Raw genomic sequence first — 25352 nt, 5'->3', positions numbered from 1 at the left:
GAGAAACTCTTTTTGCGTGTCACTGCAGTGTGTGAACGCTATTAAGAACGTTGGTTGGACGAGGCCTTCGGGATCACAAAGAATCAACTTTAGAAAAACAGCACAGATATTGCAGTTTTTTGAACAGCTTAATACCAGTAGCTCAGAGGAACGGTTTTCCTCCATTCTCTGCTGATCCCTAGAAATGTTCCGGGGGAAAAAAACACCAAAGTTGCTCATTTATGCTTTTCTGGCACTAGACTTTCCTTTGAGCGTGCTTGCTTTAATTTACCATTTGTGCCCCAGAGCTGTTTAATGCAGCCTGATCCTTCCCTCCTACTTCCCGACCCAAAGTACCCCAACTCTTTCCGCTTTAATAGAATCGTGGTGGACAGATGTTAGTGGGAGCTCTTGGGGTCAGGATGATGTTAATCAGATCTCAAGGCCTTCTTGTGTTGTATGCTAATCCAGCACACTACTGGTGTACACACTCACACACACACACACACACACATGTAAGTGCAGACTACTATTAACACCAGTAAATGGAATGACTTAATTCACACGGCCAGGCCTTTTGATGTACCTGACGCATAGTCATATGCTACTGATAAGAAAAATAATGCTTCCAATTGTGCTTTGCTAACAAAACCTCCTTTTATATAAAAATGCCATTTAAATGTCATGTGGCTTTTCAGGTGGTACGACAAGGTCACAGGTGGCTGACTGAATTGGATTTTATCGCAAACAGGCATGACCACAAATACATGGGCGGCACCTGCTACCATGCAGCCATGGAAACACTGTGTTTATTCTCTATTGTTAATGGTCCAGAATGGCAGGCAGCGATGGTGTTAGCTACTAGAATTGTGTCCTTAGTGGTCATAAACCTGTCGGGCTTATGAACGTGCTGTAAATGTAATGGTGCCTTTTTTGCATTGGTCCATGAAACATATTTGTGTTGGCCTTCTTCAAACATTTTTTTGTGTTGTTAGGGACATCATAGAAAGATTTTGAACTTTTATTACCATATGAAACCTGCCAGCTTCCCCCAACCTTTTTATTGATGTGGGCAATGTGCGAGCTGCGGTTGGGTGATTGTGTGGCAGAGACCCTTTTTGCCGTGCCTGTCTACCATACATATGTTAACAACTACACCACAACAGGTGTGAAATCGCTCTCCTACACTGCAAGTCATCTGAGACGGCTTTGAGCACGGAGACATGTAACAAAGCTCTTCTGTTGTAGGAACAGAGAGGGGCCGAGCATTGGAATTATTCAAGGTCACCTAATGTAGACCGCATGGGCTGGACGTAAGGCCTGTACAAAATGGGCTCCGGCATTCATTGATTTACTGTATCCAAGACTGAACCATTGGACGCGTGCTGATGGCTTGATGCAAGTGCTGTAGTTCAGTAATCAAGACACATCTCTACTAGACTCGTCTTGTTTCTGAAGGCACACAGCGTCAAACGTCTACACACGGTAGTGGCTCATCTATGTTGATCACGCTCCCACCTTGTTACCCACATACCCACAACAACCCAACCCTCCACTCTACAATGCTGGGATTTCAGGGCCTGGTGAAAGATTAGCGGCTAGAAAAGCCAGGGTCTTTCTCACGCTTTCTCCCCATCCCTGCGTAAACTGTCTGTGTTCATGCTGATGCAATCAGGGCTGATTCATGGACGTCATCAATGACTACCGTGCTTAAGATCTGTCATCTTCCATATTTATGATCGACCTTTTATTTTGATTTATAAAAAGCAATTCCTTCAATGAATTTTATTGTAGTAAACACCTTCAGATAAATAAAAATACACATTGTGGCTGCAGCAGTCTGCTACCAAAGCAGAGGCGTGTAAAGGTTTCCCCAGACCGGAAGCTTTCGAAGAATGGGTATCCTATAAATTAGCAGGCAACAAAGAGGTTGCTGGTTCGCAGTGAAGAATTACTACTTTATTTTTTTACAAGCCTCCCTGTAAAATTCGCAAACACCTTAAAGGAGGGCAAACAGGTGCTATTCTGGAAGGTGAACCATGAGAAAAGGCGAAAACACTGTGGGAAGATCAAACCGAGCGTTTCTCTAAGCTTTGCTTAGTCCTTTTCATGCGTCAAACGTTTGTTGATCGTGCATTAATGTTAACGGCTCTGGGTTTGGATTAGCGCTGTTTTGTCAACGCAGGAGAATACACGGTTCCTATTGATCGGGCCCCTAACCAGTGTAGTCTATTCATGCTTATAAAACCAATCACCGACAGATTGTTATAAGAATGGAGAATAGTGACTGCTTCTGAAGCTCGTTATTGAAGACACATTATTTTCCTGCCACCTTAGATTTTTTAATGAACGACTGTTGATTGAGAATCCGGGCTTATTCAACATTGATTGATGGTGTGCGGATGTTTGAGCTTGTTAGGCTGTTTACCTTGTTGAAAATGTATTTCTGCTATTTTGTTAAGCATAATGTCTTTGTGTAGGCTATTGCCTAGGTATAACGTTTGAATAATTGTGATTCATATAATGAATAAAGGGGCTATGTTAGGGAATATTACTATATCTTACATCAGTGATTCCCAGCGTGGGAGGCACAGGGGTAAGGGGGGGGGGAGGGGCGCAGGGAGATGGGTTGGAAGGGATAATTTAGTGTGTTTTAGTGAGGGGAAAAGCTCAATCGCACACCACATAAAAGTTTAAGCACAACAATTTCAAATGTGTTGCCCACAAGAGCATAAATGACTACCCAAGCGTGTGCACCCATGTACCAAACTTCATAGTCACTGGTGCACCCTGCATGAATTTCGCGAGCCACTGCTTGAACCCATCATGATGAAATCACGGCTCTGCGAGCAGGGTAAATACGGGTATTTGACGCGTGACGCACACCTCCGAAATGGTCAAGCTCCGCAAGAAGTGTGTGCGAACTGCCGGGCCACAATGTCAGGGCAAGGAGTGCATCCATTGTGAGATGTTGGGCTGATGCAGATGTTTAAAATAACAATTTAGTCGATACCGGTGTATTTTAAATTATTCATGCCCCCTTTTTTTTTACCACAAAAACAAAAATCGTTCAGCCCTTCATCACACTATCTTTGAATGAGCACCAATTCAAACAAATTGATTAAAACAACCTTTAATTCAATTTTTTTTCAAATGACTCAGATTATGTTCAAATTGATGTGAAACAACAGATCATCAGCCACTGCCATTGGTGAATGTCATCGTGATTGCCTATAGGCCGATGTCAGTCAACAAGGCGAATACTGAAGATTCTGATGTATCTGTATGGTCGATGTATATCGTTAGTTACGTCAAACCGGTGGCATAAATGCCATGGCTATGTGTGGACTGCTGCACACAGAACAATCTGCACACAAAGAATAACTCTTTGCAGACCGAGGCAAATTTTAGCAGCAAGGATTTTTTTATTACAACTATGCACCGTGGGAACCGGTGAAGGTGGGTTGGGGGGTTCACTACTTTGCTTACAAAAAAGTTTGGGAACCACTGATAATTTTTTTTTTCTCAGTCAAAGGTAAAGCCACCTGAATGAATTACGTTTTGGGATGAAAATCGGTCGATTAGAATGAGCGATAAATGAATAAAAGAATCAACGGAGCAATCGATTGAAAAAGTATCATGGGTGGCTGTCCTACACGTGACGCATGTTAGTCTGTGTGTTTATGCTTGGGTATTTATTCATCTGTGTATACATGTATGTAGACATCCATCACATCTCCCCATTAAGAATATGGCATCATTCACCGCCCCGGCCGGGACAAAGGCTCTCACTAAAGGCTCTCACCCTCTGCATCAGAAAAGAGATGCTACATTATGGTAACTAGATATCGATTCCTCCCACTGCCTCCCTGTCCATCTAGCTCCCCCCTCCCCCCTCCCTCCTCCAGACATCATACAAGAAGATATATTAAAGGAGAGTGTCTGGGATTCTCCCCAGCGTGCCAGAGTGTCCGTCTCGCTCCTGTCCCGTGTACAATAGGGAATGACGCAGCCCTCTTGTTTATTCGCCGGCGGGGCGGTCTGCCAGTCAGAACTGTGGTTTAGGTGTCGTCCCGTCCTCCCATCCCAACCCTGCTTACATCTCAGCGGATGATCCACAGGTCGACCCAGGCAGTAATAATAATGACGTTCACACACAAGCAGTAGCACACACACACAAACACACACGCATTCACACGCTCATGCCAAGGTGATATCCTGCCTCATATTACGCCTGTCTCAGGCTGTAAATAAAGAATTAATAAAGCATAGAAGGGGTGTGTGGGGGGGGAGTGCAGCGTCATCCAGACGGAGGGAAAGTGGCGTTGAAAGGAGCGCCATTGTCGTGTACACAACAATGGATCAGGGTGTGGCACGCAAGCACACACGCACACACGCAAACCGTCAAACGCCTCACCGCCGCACAGCTGAAACCTCGCGGTGCGCAGGTGTCGCCCGACGTAACGCAGACCGTTTTTAACTCGAAGGGGGAGGGAGAAGGCATCGACGCGGTAACTCCTAGAGGAGTTACGCAAGGACAGCCTTGCGTGCCCCCGGCCTCGCTGTGGCCCGGCGCCATAACCCAGTACCTGCACCTCATGTCACCGAGGATGAGGCCGGCGTCGTTTCATGTTGTCATTACTGTGCATGCCCACCGCAGCGTGACCGAGGATTGTGGATCTTAGGAGGTCAACCACGGATAGAGGCTAGCCCTGATGCCACACTCTTGAACGGGTCAGCGCGATGCACGCAGGACCACAGTGACATAAGAGTGAGCCAGAGGGCGCTGCAAAATGAGCAGGAGCTTTTCGTTTGTTCACGCCTTCCAGGAGGGTTCTAAGCATTGTTGGATTGGGGAAACGGCGGTTGCCTTTCTTGCAGTAAAGCAGGTCTATAGATCCGACGATACAGATACAAAAATAGAGTTTAAAAAAAAGTAGACAGGAATAACTATCAGGTTTACTTGGGTGAGGTTGTTTGGGTGTGTCTTGGCAGCTTGGGGACATTCGGGTATATTTATTTAGGTATATTTTTTTACATTCTATTCAAATATTTGTTCTCTGAAGGTTTTTGGCGCACATTCCTGTAGGTGTCAACCTGCAGCACGGTTTCACAATGTTGTTCTACAACCTTAGCTCAAAATGCTAACGTAAATCTCTCTCTCCCTCCCTCCCTCCTTCTCTCCATAGGCATGCCAAATTTCATCAAATCCCCAGAGGACCAGATAGGGATCTCAGGGGGGGTGGCTTCCTTTGTGTGCCAGGCCAATGGGGAGCCCAAACCCAGGATCACCTGGATGAAGAAGGGAAAGAAAGTCAGCTCCCAGCGCTTTGAGGTGGGTCACTCGTGCAGGGATTCATAAACACACTGAACGTTTACATGTACCGTGTTCATGTACACGTACTAGGGATGAAAGATTTGGGTAAATAGTCTAATTGAGATGAATTGATGCATGAATCGATATTATAACATCTTTATTTAACTATTACTTGTACGTGTCAGGTGTCAACAGTTACAAATCCCCCAATTTTTTTTTTTTTCGTAGCCTTCGTGATTTGCATATTGCCTTCTATTACATTGCAATGTCGGTTTAAATTCGATTAATCTTTCAGCCCTAACATACTTCGCCCCTCGTCGACACCTCCACCGACGAAAGAAAGTTTAAGCTGTCGATGGACAAGACGGCACACGTGCCAGACTCAATCACTGCAAACCGCAATTACACATCAACACGGCGCTGTCTAGCTCTGCGTGGCCCAGCCCAAAGCAAGCAAGTGGGAAGGGGCGGAGGTGGGAACACAATCATTTGCCCCCGTTGCTGAGCTTTGAGCCAACTTCTCCTCTCTGAGCGAGACCAGGCATACCTGCCCTCTTTAATCTCCCTCCATCTTGATTTATGGAGTCTGCTTCATCTCCCTCAGTATATTCACCGTGATTCGCAGACAGTGATTTATTACACTCCACTTTTGACATTTTTAAATCAAAACCGAAATGAATCGTCCACGCGATGCCATAACTTTAGGCATCGCATGCGTGATTTGCCTTCAATTTATTACCGTATTATATTGATTACAAGTTATCTGGCCTTGGTGAGGTTGGTTGAACACGGCTGATTAGATAAACAGAAGATCGTGACCCAGCCTCCTCTACTCGTACTGGTGTGGCCAAGTTTTCGGCATGACGTCTTCGCTTCAAGTGTGTCCCGGAAAAGGGCCTATTAGTGTCCCACTGCTGGGAAGTCCTCATCACCAAGACCGAAGTCCACGAAGTTCGCTGCTGTTATTAACCCGACTCATTTGAACGTATCAATTCTAATGTTACTCTAAACTATCGTCTCAGCTTTACTGGGAGAAACTCTAACTAAGGCTGAAACATACCCTAATTGAAACAAATTGTGCAAAGAATTTGGGGAAATGCTTTCATCGACATTCATCATGTCAGCGGTGTCACGGCGTAAGTGAGTGAGCGAGCGCATCGGGGCGTGACGTTTTTTTTGATACACGACAACACGACAAGGTTTGACGTATGAAAATATGACACTGTGCGTTCACCGGCCTATCCCTCAAACTGACAAAGCCCCCTTTATTTGAATCCCGCCGTGCTGCCTCGGCGACACCAGGTTATCGAGTTCGACGACGGCTCGGGCTCGGTCCTGCGGATCCAGCCGCTGCGCACGCACCGCGACGAGGCCATCTACGAGTGCACGGCCACCAACAGCGTCGGCGAGATCAACACCAGCGCCAAGCTCACCGTGCTGGAAGGTATCGCTGGTACTTATTTTCCCCCTTTTTTTTCCGGTGTGGTCTCCACCTCTGTCTCTATCTCTGTCTGTATGACTCCCTCTTCTCTCCATTTTAGCAAGTCTCTGCCTGTAGCTTTCTTTGTATGGTCTCTCTCCTTTTCTGACTCTCTCTCAGTCTTCCTTTCTCTCTGTATCTCCCTCCATTTAATCAAGTCTCTGCCTGTACCCTCTCTCTCTCTCTCTCTCTCTCTTTTGCCCTTTTTCTGTGTCAGCCTTTCTGTCTCTCTCTCTCTCTCCATTTACTCCAGTCTCTGCCCGTAGCTTCCTTCGTTTTGTCTCTCTTCTACCCCCCACTCTCTCCCCATTTGTGGATATTCTCTTCTTCTTCTTTCTTTCCCTTTCTCACGTTTCCTTCCTCCCTCCTTCTCATCTGCATTCGTTAAGAGCTTTTTAGCTTTTTAAGCACCTTCAAGACACTCCCAAAACCCAGCGGATGTTTTCTTGCATTAATGATTCATACATAAACATTTCCAAAACACAGAGGACAAGTGAACATTGCAATGCCATGGGAAGGGATCCATATCCATATAGTAGCTTTTCTTAACAATCCACTTAGTGAGACGTATAAGCCCATGTGTGCCTCGAAAATGGTATCCGGGCAATAAGCAAACTGCCATATAGGGCCCATGAGACATTTCCCAGCAGCAATTTCAGTACATTTGCCATCAAGTCACTACTTCTGCAAAAACCTCATGATAGCCGTCATTTCCATGGACGGCATTGGCAACATGATGACTCTTATATGGTCAACCCAACATGACTGGCCTTAAGTGAGGTCCCCTCGAAAACTAGATGGTTCATCTCAAGGGGTTTCCCTTCTGAATAAAATGAAATCTGTGCCGTATGTCCGCTGAGGCGGCTGACACATTGTGCACGTAAACATCAGGCTTTAAGATGAGCATCTGTGCGGACGGCAGAGAGTCCCACACCTCCTGCCCATGTAGTGGGCTCTCTACCTCCCTGTCTCCAGGCTCACTTGACATCGCGACCCCCCTCCACCCAGCCACCCGTCCTCCTCCATGTCTGTGGACAGATGCATGTCATTTGGAGTGAGGCTCACTCTGCCCATCCTTCCGTACGGCTGAACTGTGAGCAGCGGGGTTGCATCCTTTAATTGATCGCAGCGTTGCCTTGTGGACACTGGTCACAATAGGAGTGGATTTCATTAGGAAACTGTGGAGTGAGTGGGGGAACGACAATAACAACAACAATAAGATGCAGTGCTTGCCTGCAGGGGCGGGGGGGGTTGGAACACATTGCCTTCCATGGAAGTTAAATGACTCCCCTTTCCTTCATATATCCGCCTTCCGTACCTACATTATAATCCCCCCCCCCCCCCCCCCCCCCCCCCTCACTGCCTAAATTGTCCCTCTTCTCGCATTGATTTGATGATCTCCTCGGCCAAGACTTGCCTAATCTACCTTCAGGGACTTCCCCCCCCCCCCCCCCCCCCCCCTCCAAACACCCTTCTCTCATACCTTGTTTCCCTCCCCCGTCTCCCCTGAAGTCAACCCCTACAGTAGCGGTGTGATTGCGCACTCCTGCACAAACAAAGCACAGTGTAAGACACGCATGAATCAGATGAGATAAGATGTTTAGTGCCAAGGTTGAAAACAGTTTTTTTTTTTTTTTTTTTTTTCAATCTTGGAGAGAAAACACAAGTCTACGAACGGGCTTACGCTGAGACCAATCGGTGTCGCTAACAAACAGAGTGGGAGTGCATTCATTGGGGCCGCGGTGACGGAGTAATGGCACCGTGCGTGCGTACCTTTGAATAGCATTCGACTCAAAGTGCCTCTGCATCATGCAAATACATTATTAGCATGGGGAAAGGCCAGGGGAAATCCAAGTCCCTGCTACGACAGAGTGATGCACGCAACCACACGTGCATGTCGTATGAAAGGTTCCCATACTCTTCCCGGTACTCTATTTGTGAGTCGGAAATGTATGGAATACAATGTAGGGTACTTAATTCATAAGTCATAGCGCCGTGGCCCTCTATCACTATAAAAAAGACTTAAAGAATTGATCTTGTTTCAATGGAATTTTTTGCGGGGACCTTAAGACTCACTCACTCACTGACACACATGTTTCTGCACACAAAGGAAGGAGCTAAGGCAAACGTTTGATACTGCTGCGCTCATTCTGCTGCGAAGACTGTTGAAACACGCGGACACAAACACACACATTCACGCACACAAAAGCACAGAGAGGCACGCCCTCGCTGAGCACTGGAACGACCGGCTCTATTTTTAAAACAACTGTCTGTTGCCTAGTGGTATGTCAAGCCCGTTTCAATAACCAGAGAAAACCCTTGGGGCCCCGGCAAAGACGGTATGCATCTTCTGAATCCGCGAAAGGGTTTGAAAGGGAAGCGTTCTCCGAAACTTTAAGCTTACTGATTACCTGCCTAATGGGTAATATGTAATTGAGTGATGCGCTGCGTTGTATCCACTCTATGTCATTGAATAGTCACCTCTTTTGTTAAGTTGTTCTGCCTTATCTGAAATTAGTGCAGAGTAACGTACACATCTATTAGCAAAATGAGTAACCCATCCGCAAATGAACAAGAAGTCTAAAGCAAATCATCTAGCACACAGACACCGTTTTTTAAGGATTAGTCAAGCTTACAAAAAAGTGATGACCTCTTCAATCAGCATTGTGAATTAAAATCGAATCACTTATGTTTCATCCCCAACTATTCAATCTCAGGCTTCAGTGGTTCAAATGTAATTTTGTTTGAAATTACCATCATATCATATTTTCCTTTGTTATAAATTTTATTGTTAGGCCCTGCGTATGCAATGTTGAACTTTAATAACGCAGACTCTGCTCGCATACGAATGAGCATGGTAGAATGAGGTCAGGGTTCTGTGTAGCCAATTTGTCATCGCACAAGACGCCGTAATGCATTTCTCATTTGTCTATAAAGTTCATTCGTATCAATGACATATAAACCAGTGCATTAGAAAGGAGTAAAACGAGAATACTAGCGTATACAGGGCTGAAACGTTCAGATATCGTCACCGTCTATACAGTGAAGTATTGGCTTGTTGATGGGACAGGGCAGACTGGTTTGGGCAGTCATCCAGGCATTCTTCAAATGTCCAATGCCATTTTGAAATGTTTTCTTCTCATGCATTTGTTCACCAGTGCCTAACATTGCCCATTTTTTGCTTTTCTGTATTCATACGGTTTTCCTGTAAATGTGATCCAAGAAAAGCTTCTAAGAAAACACACAAGATTGTTTTCCACATATTTTGGCGTGAAGATATACTGCATGTGATGCTTGAGCCAACATGAATGCAATCAAAATCCTACTGTTTAAGAGGGGGGGGGGCCTCTCCCCCCGCCAATCACACCAGCATAGCGCTGCGAGAGAGAAGGTGCATGACTTTCTCCCAATTCCACAGAGTGCACGCGCATATGTCAACTTCCACCACAAAGAGCATTATTAAGTGCGTCTGAGTCGTTCAGGATTACTGGTTTCAACAGAGCACGGCAAGGTCGAGGATTATTATTTCATATGCCGCCTGCCTCAAAGATAGAGATTGTGACAGTCAACACAGGTAGCGCCGTCAATACGACCGAGAAAGTCAGGGCCGTTTGGCTCAGATTAGCGTGTTCGCAGTAATGCCGGTAATTATCACAATTACTAATGCTGATTTCTGCAGTGCGTCTGGGAGAAAAGGAACGCAGACATGGGTGCATTCCAATCGAGCACAGCACAGTTTGGTATCGGCACGGCCGCTGTGATCCTCGAATTTCTTGTCGCTTCTCGGTTTGCCCAAAACACGCCGCTCAAAAACACACACTTTCTGCTCGGGTCTATATATAATAATATGTCATATATGCGATGTGTAACCGTTCTGTAGTCTGTAGGCCTCTTTTCTTTTTTTTGTCTTTGTTTATTTTTCGGGGGAGGTGCCGAAAATTGGACCCAGTCAAACCTCGGCCTAATCAGCCGTGAATACGTTGCACCGTTGCTCTAAACGAAAGGGCAAACGGGCAGGCAGGCATGCCTCGTGGCAGCGGTGTGCGTCAGACGCGGTTACCGCCGTGCACGGAGCCCCCCCGCCCCCCCATCCCCCCCCCCCCCCCCCCCATTAATTTCCTCTTTCGTTTTGTTTCCACCCTGTTCTGTCCGTTGACACTTTGTAATCTGGCTTGCATGTACCCGGGTTGCGACAGCACAGGTTTTGGCTCATGTTGCTCAGGGCCCACCTGCAGGGGGCTATGGGGGGGTTAGGAGTGGAGGGAGGAGGGAGGGAGGAGGGGGGGCGGGGGGGGTTTCGGACCGGCCCGGCGGTTTCCTCCCCCAACTCCCCACCACAGTGGCTGCTACGGCCCCCTCTGCAGTCAGGAGGCCTGAGTCACTCTGTAATTCTGTCACGCGGGGTACACCCCCCCCCCCCCCCCCCCAAACCCGTACACGCTCTTTGTTCCTCCCGCCGGTTCTCACGCCCCCACCCCACTCCAAAGGTCACGCTCCCCAGGACGGAAGACGTAGGTCCCACAGCCCACCGCACTCATCACGTCCCCTGTGTGAGGTGTGTGTGTGCATGTGTGTGCGCTCGTTAGATTAGTGCGTTTGTGTTTTGTGTATCTGTGGGTGTTTGTGTGTGATTGGAAATGGATGAAGGGAAAGAAAGAAAGGGCGAGATTGATCTAGTGCGGGGCTGTAATAGAGGGAGAGGGGAACGAGAGGGGTTGTGACGTACGTGCGTGCGTGGCTAACTGCAGCAGCGCACGAAGACAAAACCTCAGCGTCACTCAGACTGTTCCGTTTGCCTTTCACTCTGTCATGGTGAGTAATGTGCTGAAAGTGGCGTTTGGCTTGAACAATATGAACACTTTGTGCGACGCTGTGAGAACGGGATTCATGTTTGGATAATAGAGAAATAGGCGACAACCGTTTGTGTTGGCTATTACTGTCTCCGTCTGTATAGAGATGAATCTCTGTTTGTATGTGTCTATGTATCTGCCTGAGTATGTGAGGATAATGAAGCACAGAGGCTACATGATGTCAGAATGGGACTTTGCACACCTTTATCTCACTTTCATTCTCCTAATCTTTCTGTCCCCATCTTAAGTTTCAGCTTTGGTTGGCTCATTCTCCTGTCCCGTTATTCTGTCTGTAATCCCCCTCTCTTGTATGTATTGTATTCCTTTTGGGTATTTCTTTCTCTCGGCCCCTCCATTTGTTTCTCGGGGCTATTATTTTCATGTAATAGTTCACAGTGAATTTCCATCTCTCTCTCTGCCTCCCTCTCTCTCTCCTGATCTGTGCTCTCTCTCCTGATCTGTTCTCTCTCTCTCTCTCTCTCTCTCTCTCTCTCTCTCTCTCTCTCTCTCTCTCTCTCTCTCTCTCTCTCTCTCTCTCTCTCTCTCTCTCTCTCTCTCTCTCTCTCTCTCTCTCTCTCTCTCTCTCTCTCTCTCCTTCCACAGAGGGAGCCCTCTCATTTTATTGTGCTGTTCTCTGTGTCTCGCTGTGCACCTCATCCACCATCGTCTCTCACTCTCTCTCATTGACAGCGGTGGCAGGTGCTGTGGTGGCAGCAGCATGGCCACAGTGGTTAGCAGAGAATAGATGGATGACTGTGTGTCTCTGTGTTTGTGTGTCTCTGCGTGTGTGCCTGTGTGTCTCCGTGTGCGTGTGTGTGCGTGTTTCTGTTTGCACGCGTGTGTCTCTGTATGTGTGTCTCTGTGTTTTTGTCGTCTCTTTGTGCGTGCGTGTGTATGTGTGCGTCTCTGTGTGTCTCTGTTTGCGTGTGCGCGTGTGTCTGCACGACGCGCGTGCGAGTGTTGGCATGGCATGCTGACTCATTACCTGAATAACGAGGCTGTTGTAACTGACCTTGAGCTCGTCCGTCTGATTTCTATGCCCCCCCCTCCCCGCCCCGATGCAACTGCCCAAATAAACGTTTTTTTTCTTTCTTTCTTTCATTCCCGACTTACGTCCCACTTTAAAACGCGACGCACACACTTTCCACGACGTGCTTCACATTCCCATTACCGTTTACACCTCGGACCTGATTCGCAACGCATTAGTCCCCATCGGGAAAAAACGGCTAAGCGGCATCTAAAGCGCGTTACAATGGTTAGCAGCGCCGCGAATTAGCATGCACGGCGTCGGAAACCCCGGCCACCTTTTTAACAGATTAGAGCGTAATATTCTGAACGCGTTTACTGTGGAATATCAGGTATATCCTCCTGCGGCATCTTTTTTTTCTCCCCCGTCGCCTTCCAGCCATGTTCCTCAGAACACCTCTGGGAGTGGGGAGTGACGGCATGGGGGGGGTGGGGGGCTGCACACGTGGAGAACGTTATCGAATGGTGGCACATCAAAAGGGCCATCATCACCCCGGCTCCTCCATTGTCGCAGAGCGATTTGAAAACCGTTCACATGTAGGCCAGCAGGAGCTTCTGTGAATTTAGCTGCCAGTTGAATCAATGCTGCTCCACTGAGGGGATCCCCCCCCCCCCCCAACACGCACACACAAAAATACTCCAAAATAGAAGCACGAAGCGAAACATCGTCAATATCTTACAATCTATCTATTTAATATCCAATCGCTGCAGCTTCAATGTCATAAATGGGTATTCCATTCGAAAAAATCCTAAATTTGAATTCGATCTGCTGTCCCTTTTTGTGTGTGTGTGTGTGTGTGTGTGTGTGTGTGTGTGGCAGGGTCTTTATTCAGTGATTTGGTAGCGGTAAACAAATTACGGCCTCACTGGTTAGGAAAGAGCTTTATTTGTTCTGCATGCATTATAGGTGGTCCCTGGTGCAGAGGCAGAAAATGAGTGCGACACAATGCCCGTAATAAATATCTCCGGAGCCAGGCAAGTGCGGACAACAAACCTGACGGGATAAACAGCATAGAAATCTCCCCGCGCCTCTTCCCCACGCAAGATAAACACATACAGGCGCTATACGGGAATGATTTAATACAGAGCCCTGCTCCGGCGACAACTTAATCCCCTCCTTTGCCGTTTGCTATTCAGATCACTCACAATGAGCAAAATGGGTTCTCTTGTGTAACTACTCTCCCTCGTATTACCACCCCATTCTCTTGGAGTCCGTTCTGCCCGCCCGGCATTTCTGAGACGCCGGCGGTGAGGCCGTATTAAAGTTTGTACCGTGAGCGGCAGAGCAAGCGACGGCACATTGTGTTTGACATTATTGTCCGCGACAATAACGCTAGGTATAGTGAGCTCGTCTTTGTCCGACACGGTTTGGCCTCAATTTTAGATGGGGGGATAGTGCGTGTTGCTCCCGAACAAAGCAGGAAGACCACCCGCCAAATACACATGTGAAAGTCCACACACACACATACTCACACACACACTGACCAACACACGCACACAGTCAAACACACACATTGACACACACACACACACTGACAAACACAGACACACTGACGCACGCACAAACGGTCACACACACACATTGACAAACACGCACACTAAAACACTGACACACACACACCATGACACTCACACACCATGACACACACACACACCCTGACACAAACACACTCACACAACCTGCAACACAGACACACACACACACCCTGATACACGCACACACACACCCCGACACACACACACACACCCTGACACACACACACACACCCACACAGACACACATACACACACACACACACACACACACACACACACACACACACACACACACACACACACACACACACACACACACACACACACACACACTCGCCACACCCAGATGTGAGGTGACCCCCCCCCCGTTGTTCTTCCTAAGCTGCATTGTGGAGGCCTATGTCACAGATTTAATTTCTCTCTCACCATCTGCTGGCTGCAGGCCTGACACCGTAGATCATAGGTAGCCTGACGGGAACAAACTGCATCTGTCTACACACGCCTCGCCCAAGGACTCTGACGCTATGGCAGGGTGGAATCACTCTCCTCCGTGCACTCCATCTGCATCCCCCCCCCCCCCCCCCCGCCCCCACACACTCCAACCCCTTCCAAGGTCTCGGCAATCACAGGCAGCCGGGCGATGCGCTTGCCCGGGGTGGGATAGGGTGACTCTGGGTTAAATCGCCTGCATTACGCTCCCAAATGCAAGGTGAACCCTGGTCATTTGCCCCGTGTGTGGAGGAGGGCGGGGGTCCACTGCCTGGATTGGACGCCCACGTGGGTTTCCAACCGTTGGAACATGAGTGTGATTAACACACAGTGCGGAATTATAAAACAATTAAATGTTGGCAGATGTGGGGTCCAAGGGTCCTGGTCCTTTAGATGGCCTTGACAAATGACGGTTAAACGGTCAAAAGTAAAAGTAGGCTGTTTCTGATAACCCGTTATCTATGGTAGCAGATTTTTCCAAGAAGTTGTTGTTTTTCGTTCTACAGTTAAGGTTCAGATAACCTATCTAGAGTGAAAGAATTGTATTTTTGAGCTTTATGAAATTTAATCAATAACACTTTCTGCTGTCATTTTGATTCGTAAATTGCAAAGCGACCCCGACCACGCTTGTGTGACCCCGATGTTTCCCCCCCGGAGCTTTGCTTCAAGAGCAGTTTACAGGTTCCCACGTTATGTCTAAGGAATCTCTGTTATCCACTCTCGCTATGGGGCCATGTAGCCTAACTATCAGCTTTGCTTGTCCATCAATCGCCTGCGCCTCTGGCAAACTGTATCTGTGGAAGCTGGGATATCTACCCAGACTCCTTCATCAACGTCAGTCATGTCTGTTGCCCCGGGGACGGTGCAAGAGGCCAATGAGTGAGAACAAAATCAAGTAGTCGAGGAAAATGAGAAAAAAACGATAGTCAGACTATCAACCGTGTGAACATTTTGAATGTGACAGTCAAATCAAGGATATTTTTTTCTTCTCTCCAGCATAAGATTGGGCTACAGCGCTGGAATATGTGGCTGCTTCTAAAGGGATGAGATTATCACGGTTATTGAATCTCAGCAGTCTTTTCTTTTGATCCAGTTTAATTGGACAGTTTTGCTGTTGGTCATTTTTACAGCGGCTCCCTAACCAAGGCTCTAAATGTTTATCTAAGCTTGTGGTCTATACGGAGGGTGTGCCATTTAGCATTTAAAATGTTAGCTTCAATCGATTGAATAATGCCTCACAAACTAAGGAGCTCTCAACGTGACACTTGTTTATTCGTGGTAACGTTTCGGCACTGGTCCTTTGTCATATTAGCTTTCACAATGGAAAGAAAACATTTTGAGATTTGAATCAAAATGTTATGTTCTATTTAAAAAACAAAACAATGTTTAATAGTTGTACACCATTGTTTTTTTTTCTTAGTTAGACAAAACATGCAAATGCCTAATGCTCCGTCTTTAGCTTCCCCAAGTTTCGGCGTGGTATTGCACACGCGTGCGCTTATCAGTGCATCTGTCAATGATATCTGATATGAAATGATATCTCAGAAACGGTGTATCCATATTGAATATCAGCCTCGCATGACCAGTGACCACAACATGCCTGCTGTCACCACTATTTTCTGGAAAATCACTGCAAGTGCATTGTGCATCATAGCTTGGCCGAGGTGATTACCGTAACGGCCGCATATATTACCCTACATGCATGTTAGATGGCTCGATACTATGCGACAAACAAACAGAAAAGGCAGCAGTTATTGTTGTCTGGGACCGATCTTCCATATGTGTAGGTGCACTACATATTTTTGAATGTTTGAGGGCTAAATGTGCCCCATATGCAGACTATTCATTCATGGGACTATCGGATTCATATCCATCCTGATGCCAAAGCTAAGAAAAGCAACCCGCGTGGAGAAATCCCATCAGACAACTCTGTACGAAGTGACAGCTGCCAGGAACATATTGTAGGCTCCGTCATATGAAACCTGACGGAAGGTGAGAATATGAAAACACGACTTTATTTTTCGGTTAGAAATTGGTTCATGGACCCAGTCGGTGTATAAGGGGTTGAAAGCAGCCGGAAATATCATCAACATGTTTTCCAGTAACCACATTACACATTTTGCCAACTAACCCAAGACACAAATGACCACCAGCTTTGCTCTTGTTTGTAAGGAAGGAAGCGTGGGGGTCTGTGTCACGGCAGGTGAAGAGTAGCTCCCCCTCCCCCTTCCCCGGCTCCACGGGCCAACGCCTCCATGGCTCCCCTGACCCTGACTAGCCACGGATGGATGGGCTCGCGATGTGTCCGGAGAGACTCTTAATGCCCACTTCCAATGAGCTGGCTAATGGGAGTCTTACACCCTGACCCCCCCCCCCCCCCCTTGTCATCCCCACACATTGACACACCAAGCCCCGTAGGCTCACCCACCTGGCCCGCAGGAGAGGAGCTCTGCTTAATAGCGGCCCCATGGCGGGTTCTCTCCAGCAGGACATTTATTACCCATGTCTGTGAGCATAGGCTCTGGGAAAGGGGCCGCGGCAGCTCAATTAAACCGTCTGGAGGTCGGGACGGGGAACTGATGCACGGCGCACAGGTGCTATACATTTGAAGTTGTACGAATTAGTGCGATGATTTTGTAATGATCGTAAAACCGTTCGCATGGTTTTATGGTTTGAGTTTGGTTTGAGTTAGACAAGTTTGTCCTCAGTGCCTTTCACAACGGCAGTGTAACCACAGTTGGCCCCCAAGCGTCCTGTCAATACCCGATCTCTTCGCTACCGCCGTGCACGCACTCGATCGATTGAAGCGTCTTGTCTTGTCTAGACATATAAATGGCATAACGGGTTCCCATATTGTCTGGGTTGTGTTTAAGCCTCCGATTCTCTTCGGAGGCCACTATATGTAATCAAAGTTGAAGCCGGTCACGTTAACGTGCAACGCCGTGTGTATAATTCATTACCTTCGAGTGAGATCCTCACCGAGGATTTAATTAACCCGACCTGCCACATTCCCGCACATCCCCTGCCTTTCTCGGCACTCATAAAAAGGGAACCCCAATCCCCATAATTGCACTCTAACACGTCACGCGTCACAATAAAGCCCGGCCCGTGATTAATTTGAGCCGAGGAAGGTGGGCGGATCGTTTAATAAATGTATTTGCAAAGCCACTTCGCCACTACCTCTTGTAGACGGACTTCACACCAAGCCCCCCCCCCCCCCCCCCCCCACCCACCCATTTCACAACCCGCCCGTCCATGGCTGCAGGCACCTGAGAGGAACGGCCTGTCTGATCGGCCATGTTGTAGAAACCACAGGCATTCCCCTTTCTTCCTGCGGTGTCTCCTCCTCCTCCTCGTCGATACAGGGGCACGGTACATTAATACGCAGAGGGGGGAAAAAAAACACAAAAAGGAAAAGAAGATGGAGTAAACTGTAATGCCGTGATCTCAAAGGCCTTTAATCCCAGTCCTGTTAGCGGGGACGAGCAGGCGCTATGTCGTACCTGTAATCTATAGAGAAACAACAGCCACTCTCCAGCCGCAGCCATCATGCGGGTCTGTTTGTGGAGGAGGGGGAGGAATGGGGGGAGAAGGAAAGAGGGGAGGAGGAGGAGGAGGGATACTCTGCAGCTGCTCTGATCCCACAAGGTGACTCGGTCAGCGGTATCTGTGTGAATGCACCGGGACCACCCCAGGGTGGTAGTGTCCGGGCGGTAGGTAGGAGAGCGTTGTTGGGGAGATATGGTGGGGAGCAGGGTTATGTACTAACTGGTGTGCCAGAGCATAAATAACCGCCGTGGGGAATCTGGCAGGACGGTAGATCATACTGACGACAGGGGAAGTGGGATAGCAGATAGGAGAAATTGAAGTGCTGGGTAGAGAGATGGGGGGGCCTGTGGGGGCTGTAGGCCGAGGTGTGCAGCACGGGCTAATAGCAGTCCGGACGGTTTAAAAAAGAAATTGAGTGTTTGTGTGCGTGTTTGTGTTTGCATGCGAGTACGTGTGTGTGCTCAATGATGGAATATTATGACGCCAGATGACCGCTATTGATTATCTGCCCGTAGGCGGGGAAGCAGAGCTTAATGTTCTGTTCAGCCAGACAAAAAAAGTGTATTATTTCTAAGGTCGTGCGTTTTCTCTTCCGTCCCGTGCGCACAGATAACCAGAGGGGGAGGTAAAGCTTTGACGCAACCACCAGCACTCAGTTTTAGTTTTTTTAAGTTCTAAAGGTGTGTTTGTGCTTGTTATGACTGTTTTGGGGATGGTGGGGTTACGTGCGTGTGTGTCGTGGCGTGCGATCTGTAAGGCTTGAACACTATTTGTTTTGTACACGGCTATCTCCTTGGCAACTGCCAAGCCACAGGGGCATAACAGCTGCATTACAACAGGCTCTACAAGTTTCTCCTTTGTTATGCATTTTGTCCGACATTTGCATGAGTTCTGCAGTTACCTGACCAGGATCCAAGCACACAGTCATGAGAAAAAAAAGAACTGGCAGTTAACAACGCGGTGCTGGTTTCGTAACGCATACCTCACTGTGAAGCGAATAATTACCCCAGTGCTGATGTATCACAGCATCTTTCATTTCTCTCGCTCTCTCTCGGTTAGTTTTGTTTCTTTTGCCCTGGAGATTTTTCATAGTTTTCATGTCATTACAACACCGTTACATCAATGGCCGCCTTCTGCTGTCTTTGATGCTGTGTGGTGTGATGTGCTGCCCCCCAAAACGAAGAAGCCCCCCCGTGGTGCGCACACTGCCAACCTGTATATATTTTCTTTTGCCCAGTCAAGAGGGAGGTGGGGGGTTCTCGGTCCTATAGCTTTCATGAGACTGTTCAGATGTTTTGCAAGTCAAAGCGAACACACAGGCAGTTAACCCTGTAGGGCCGCCATGCAAGCTGTTATTTTCCATTATTTAGATAGCCCATTAGTCTGTCCAACATCGGAAAAATAGAAGGCGGTTGGAGGAGGTAGGGTTGTACCCTACCCCCCAAGTTGATGAAGCGAAAAACATAATTTATTGAAATAAAACATTGTATTTGGGAGGGAAAAATCGTATTCCCTTCTTTCTTGGATCCCATTTTTCGCTCCGAGAACTACACGCCTGAGCCTGTTTTGTTCCCCATGAACCCTTTTCCTTCAGCTCAACAAACCCGCTCCGCGTTTGTGTTCGCCCGCTTGTTTACACACCGTCCTGGGCTCCGACTCCTCGCAGGCTTCTTTCATTCCGGCTCCAGTTCCCGTTCTGTTTTTCTGAGCGCACCACACACACACACACACAGCCCCGGACGCTGTAGACAGTCCTCACACACACCTTTCTGCATCTCGGGCAGACGCGAATGTCTGTCTCGCTCTCGTTCTCGCTCTCTCGCTCTCTGGCGCTTTCTCCCTGGCACTCTCGCTCTCTCTCTCTCTCTGGCGCTCTTAGTTGGGTACAGCCCACGGCCTGGAGCCCTTACCTTAACAGCCGACGCCCGCCCGCCTCGCAGCCTTCAGGACGTCTCCGAAATAGAAATAAAAGCTAAAACAGATTCCCCCCCCCCCACTCTACCTTAACATGCACCAGGTCAGGAGAAGGTGAGCTGTGAATAAAACACAATGAGCTGCCTCGTAGGCACGGGCCGCTGTATCGACGTGTAGTCACCTGGAAGCGTGCAGTTAACACCGAGGAACACTAGTGCTTATACGTGCACTGTTGAGGATGAACACAATCGACCCTCTTCCTTTCTCTTTTCCTTTTAATTCGGTCGGTCCGTTGACCGAGGTTCAGCTGCTGCCCCCCTACCCTTTCAAAACACCAGGACTACGTATTCTGCAGGGTGGGGGCATAAACACCTCTCTATCTTGACCCATAAAGTGCACTGATGTATGGGTAAAAGGGTTGATTTTAGTGCAGCAATATTTCATGAGGCAAGTGGCTGTGTGGCTGCTGCTGGGGTCTCCTGGTTCACACTATCAAAGGAGACATCACCTTTAATTGTTCTCATCCATCACTTGACAACGGGCACACATGGAGATCATAAGACCTCTATTGCTTTTTTCTTTTCTTCCCCGAGAACGGGTGGAGCCTACGCTCCCAAGCTCACACGCATAAGAGAGCGGCACACCATCTGCTCCCGTTTTATTGACAAACATAAATGAGTTAAATTAACTTTTGATGAAAAAAAAAAAAAAAAAAAAAGCCGTACAAGTGCCGATCGCCCTTCCAGGCAGGTATAGCGCTTTACAGTTTACTCAGGGATAACAGCCCGGGCTTCTCGCCATAGCCTCTAGTCGTTCTGCAAATTCCCATGTTGTTCAATGTTGTTACTTAACGATTAACTGCCTGCACATATCACGAAGCACTCCGTCCTCACTCCCACGAGCACTGGAAGAGGGTTGGACGTTATGCTAAGGTAGACATGGGCTGGGGCGGACTTTTTGGATGTAAAAATGAAGTAAAAAGCAGCACATGGAACGAGGCTGAGCTTGCACTCCAGGCCCTCGGAGAAGCAGAGGAACCAGGGTTTCTCGAGTGCTTGCCCCCCCCCCCCCCCCGCGGAGAGGAGTACACCCGGGGTGAGGGAGGCAGGAGAAGCCCCCCCAGCGGGGCTGATGTTGGGGTTAGATTGAGCTCCGACTGGCTCCCAGTGGGACGCGGGGGACGGGGACGGGTCTCTTTCAGCAGGGCTCTGATTAGACCCATCGCCCCGGCTGCCACGCTCCACTCACACTGGTAATTGGAGCTGGCAGGAGGCTGGCATGCATCCCTCCTCCTTCTCCTCCCTTCCCCTTCCCCTTTTCACTCCCTTTTTTCCCTTTTTTTCCCATTTCCGTCCGAGTGTCACCTGCCTCCCGGCTGGTTCGTCAGGAGGAGCAGGGGGTGAACGCGATATCAATGATTTTGTTAATTCCCATAATTGCCGGGTATTACGTGAGTACAAACAAGCCGTGGATCATGTTGAACATGTTTCAAAATGTGTTTTACCATGGCGCCCGGGCCCCTACTGCTACCCTAATTGGCTAGCACAACCGCAAAACGACATTAAGCCATCAACCCCCTTCCCCTCAACCACCATCGCTGTCTCCTCTGCTGTACTGCCATTACCTCTGTAAACACGTTAAACAGACTGAAGCTGCTCATATTGCACTAATGCTCATTGCGTGTGATATATGATGTGAAACAGAACAATGGTACCAGTCATTTATCTAGTGCAGTGCCGAGCGAGTCACTCGGTTTGTTTTTCCCAGCCCTTTATCGCTCGCGATTTTCTGGCGTGCTCTCTTCCGCTATGGCAGCCTCTGGGCTAGATCATTGATACAATTTGTGTCGTCCATTATTTTATTATTATATCCCTCCGCACGATATCACAAAAAGCAATTTACCAGTGAGTCAGCGTTCCATTAATTTCAAGTCTTTTAAGGAGGCCTGGACTCCTCCGGGCGGCCATTATCACACTGATCCACTTTCCGCCGCATTAACGTGGTGAGCGCTGGCTCTCAATGCTGCCCAGCGCGGGCCCAGACGTTTCTGGCTGGACATGCGCACGGCGCCCTGGCCATCGTTGGCCAACGGAAAAGTACATAGAGGGGAAGAGAAGAAGGAACATATTACTCCTTCGTGCAAGCGACTTGGCAGCAGCCAATCGGGAGTCCCAGACTGCCAAGTTTTCTCGCCGCCTTCACTGCCCTGGTCCCCCCCCCCCCCCTCCACCACCACCCTGGCAAGACGCTCGCCCAATTACTACCATCGCCACGGGAGACTCTGAGGCCTATTGTTTAGTGGGACATCTTGATTCTCGTAGGCACCTGTGGGAGCGCCCCTAGCATCAGTGATGAGCCGCACATCTAATAATGACTAATGAAACCTGAGTGTGACCGAATGCGGGTAGCTTTTATTTTTTTCGTTTTCACCCCAGACCCGCTCGTTTAATCTTAGTTATGGAGCGACTTCGTGATTCAGCATTCATCACACGTGTTTTTTTTGTCCTCTCCCTTCCCTCCTACGGTTCCTCCCCTGGTCGGACGGAGGGTTTTTTTCTCTCTCTGATGAATTATCCCCAGACACAAGAGAGCCATTTATTCAAGATGCCTCCTATCTTGACACAACATCAGCCCGCACCGCATGCGTTATTTTATCAGAGCTTCTTCCCAAATCCCCCCCCCTCCACACACACTTTTATTCCGCGCCGCCTTCAAACAAAAAAAAGGGCGAACAAAGGCTTGGTGTCCTCACGCTGACGACTTGGCAGAGGCGGTCGCACAATCCAAAATGGATGGCGCACAAATTAACAAGGCCTCCGGACAGAACTGCCGCTGGACGCCGCACAAATGATCCCGACATTTAAAATGGTGGCAGAAAAACCTTATCGAATTTTTTCACGGACACGGGATTCACGGCCGACCTTGGGACGAGCGAGACAACATTCGCGGCTTTTGACTCGAGGCGATCGAGGTGATCCACAACACTTCTGCTGCTTTTGTTTGTCGCCTTGCCTTTCAAGCATAATCTTTAGCCGTTTGTCCTTTGAAGTTCTCGCCTTGCCTTGGCTCTGTCGAGCTGCCAAGCCCGTGCCCAAACCAGAGCGTTTGGAATCCACCGATTGGGTTTTGATGAATAAAAATAGCCCAGGCCATTGTATTCCCCTCCATGGCTTAAGTCTCTGAGGAGCGACTAACCTTGGTCGTGTCTTGCTCTTCTCTTGCTCTTCTCTGCTGAGTGGAATTCTAAACGTTAAAGAAACACGAGCGGCACTCGTAAAACTCTCACGTGTTGCACGTTTGCCTCCACACAACATAACACCTATGTGTAGTTCACCCACTCAGTATTCCATCCCGACACCTTTGCTTTAGCAGCAGCAACACACAGACACAGACACACACAGACACACAGACACACAGACACACACAGACACACACACACGCACACGGGCGAACACTCACACCATGGCTGAAACCACACAGGAGCTGGTACGTTAACCAGGCACAAAGATATGGTTCTAGTGTCAGCCCCTTGTACCCACTGCTCCACCGCAATGCAAACACGAGATGAGAGCAGGGCAAAGGATTCATGGAGAAAGAACTAAAAGGCTGCAGCTGTTTGCCTTTAAAACCATTCCCTGGTTGCACTCGCTGATATGTGGAAGCTGCTGACTCACGTAATAACTCATTTCAGGTCTGTCAAACCGGAAAAAGCAATATTTTGCATTTTTCACAGCCCCAAATGATTTGGTTATATATTTGTTTAATGGGGAGCTGGGCACATTCAGCGGCTTGTGAACATCTTGGCATTTGAACATGCACGTCCAAAGTTGAACTTGAGGTATACGGTTTCTGTTTTTATTGTTTTTTTTGGTTTTTATAAGAATGAAAAAATAATTACATTCTTGTTTATGTCATCCTTGCTCTGGCACAACTCGTATCATCCTCTCCTCTGTGGGCAGAATATTAAAAGAAGCCTTCTGGGCCGTACAGCAGCTGGCCTCTGAGCTCAAGTAAACGTACGTCATGCACTCTTTATTACGGTCTCGCAGTGTGTAAATCCTAGGATGGCCACTGTGTGCAGGACTATAAAGCTCTGTGGAGAAAAACGGAGAAACAAGCTGCATTTAAAGCTCCGTCGTCATCCGGAGGAACCCTCAGAACTCCTGAACAGCACATGCAGTCTTCTCTTTAAATTATAATTCTCTGGGATTCAACGTTTTTTTTTCTTCTTTTTTTTTACCTTTTAATAACATTGCCAATGTTTGCCTATATGCTCCCCTGCATGGTTATGCAAGGCAGGCACCCAAAGGCAAGGCAACGCAATGCAGCCGCAGTGTCTCAGACACAACCCTTAATCAGGGGGGCTCTGGGCGCCAGAACACCACCTCAAGGGCAATCCATCGGTATAAATTTGTATGTACGCCTATGTAATATGATCATACATTTTCTTTTTTCATGTTCCGTTATATTTTGAATATCAATCACTTTTTATTTTTTTCATTTTAACTTATGCCAATTTCCCCCGCGCCGTAATGCGTTAGCGGTTAGCCGTGGGGGGTGCGACGTCGTGCCGCGGTTGAGCTAGCGCCAAGAGGATGCTATTATCACGAGCACTGTTCTTCTTCCCCCCCGATGAACACGCCCTGTGAGTAAACTGACCCCAGGCTTTGGACCCCAAGGACCCGGATCTGCATACAGGGAGGCAGATACAGGAGATTGCAGTTTTGAGAGCAGGCTGATAACTAAGAATTCCTGAGGGCTGCCGTTTTTCCCTCATGTTCATTAATGGGATTCAGAATATAGCGGCAGAACAACCACTAAGCCTTTTGCTTCGGCTATGAAGATCTAAATTATGCCTTTCTGTAATATATGTGTATATATACATACTTATCAACCCCCCTGAGGTGAGGGGGATTGATACACCTGTTAAGTATTATCCTGCAGAAAACTTTCTGCAGGATAATACTCTGATCCTCTAATGCTACCATTTTTTCCAGTCAGAGCTGGATCCAAATGGATATCCAAGTCAAGTACTAGTGTTTGGCTTATTTTCTCTAACGATACCTATTGAACATCTTACTTTTCAATACAAAATAGCCAATTTTGCAAAGAAGATTGGGAATTGAAACAATAATCCCCAAAATGATCCAGTGGATTTCCTATATCACCCACTGGGAAATGTCAGGATATTTTCAGCTTTTCTGTTTTGTGG

The 25352-nt window shown here is 48.0% G+C and overlaps 1 protein-coding gene across 1 annotated transcript in view; it reads left to right on the top strand.

Annotated features, from left to right (window-relative positions):
- The window catches only part of LOC132462829 (receptor-type tyrosine-protein phosphatase F-like), a 95679-nt gene that overhangs the window by 22157 nt on the left and 48170 nt on the right, over positions 1-25352 (top strand). The window contains 2 exon segments of the mRNA XM_060058591.1: positions 5169-5314; positions 6599-6740. Of these exon segments, the coding sequence (XP_059914574.1) occupies positions 5169-5314; positions 6599-6740 (288 nt within the window).

The sequence above is a fragment of the Gadus macrocephalus genome, chromosome 8, assembly GCF_031168955.1.
Source record: "Gadus macrocephalus chromosome 8, ASM3116895v1".
Taxonomy (NCBI): domain Eukaryota; kingdom Metazoa; phylum Chordata; class Actinopteri; order Gadiformes; family Gadidae; genus Gadus; species Gadus macrocephalus.
The sequence above is the reverse complement of the archived record's forward strand: the minus strand, read 5'-3'. Positions and strand labels throughout refer to the sequence as shown.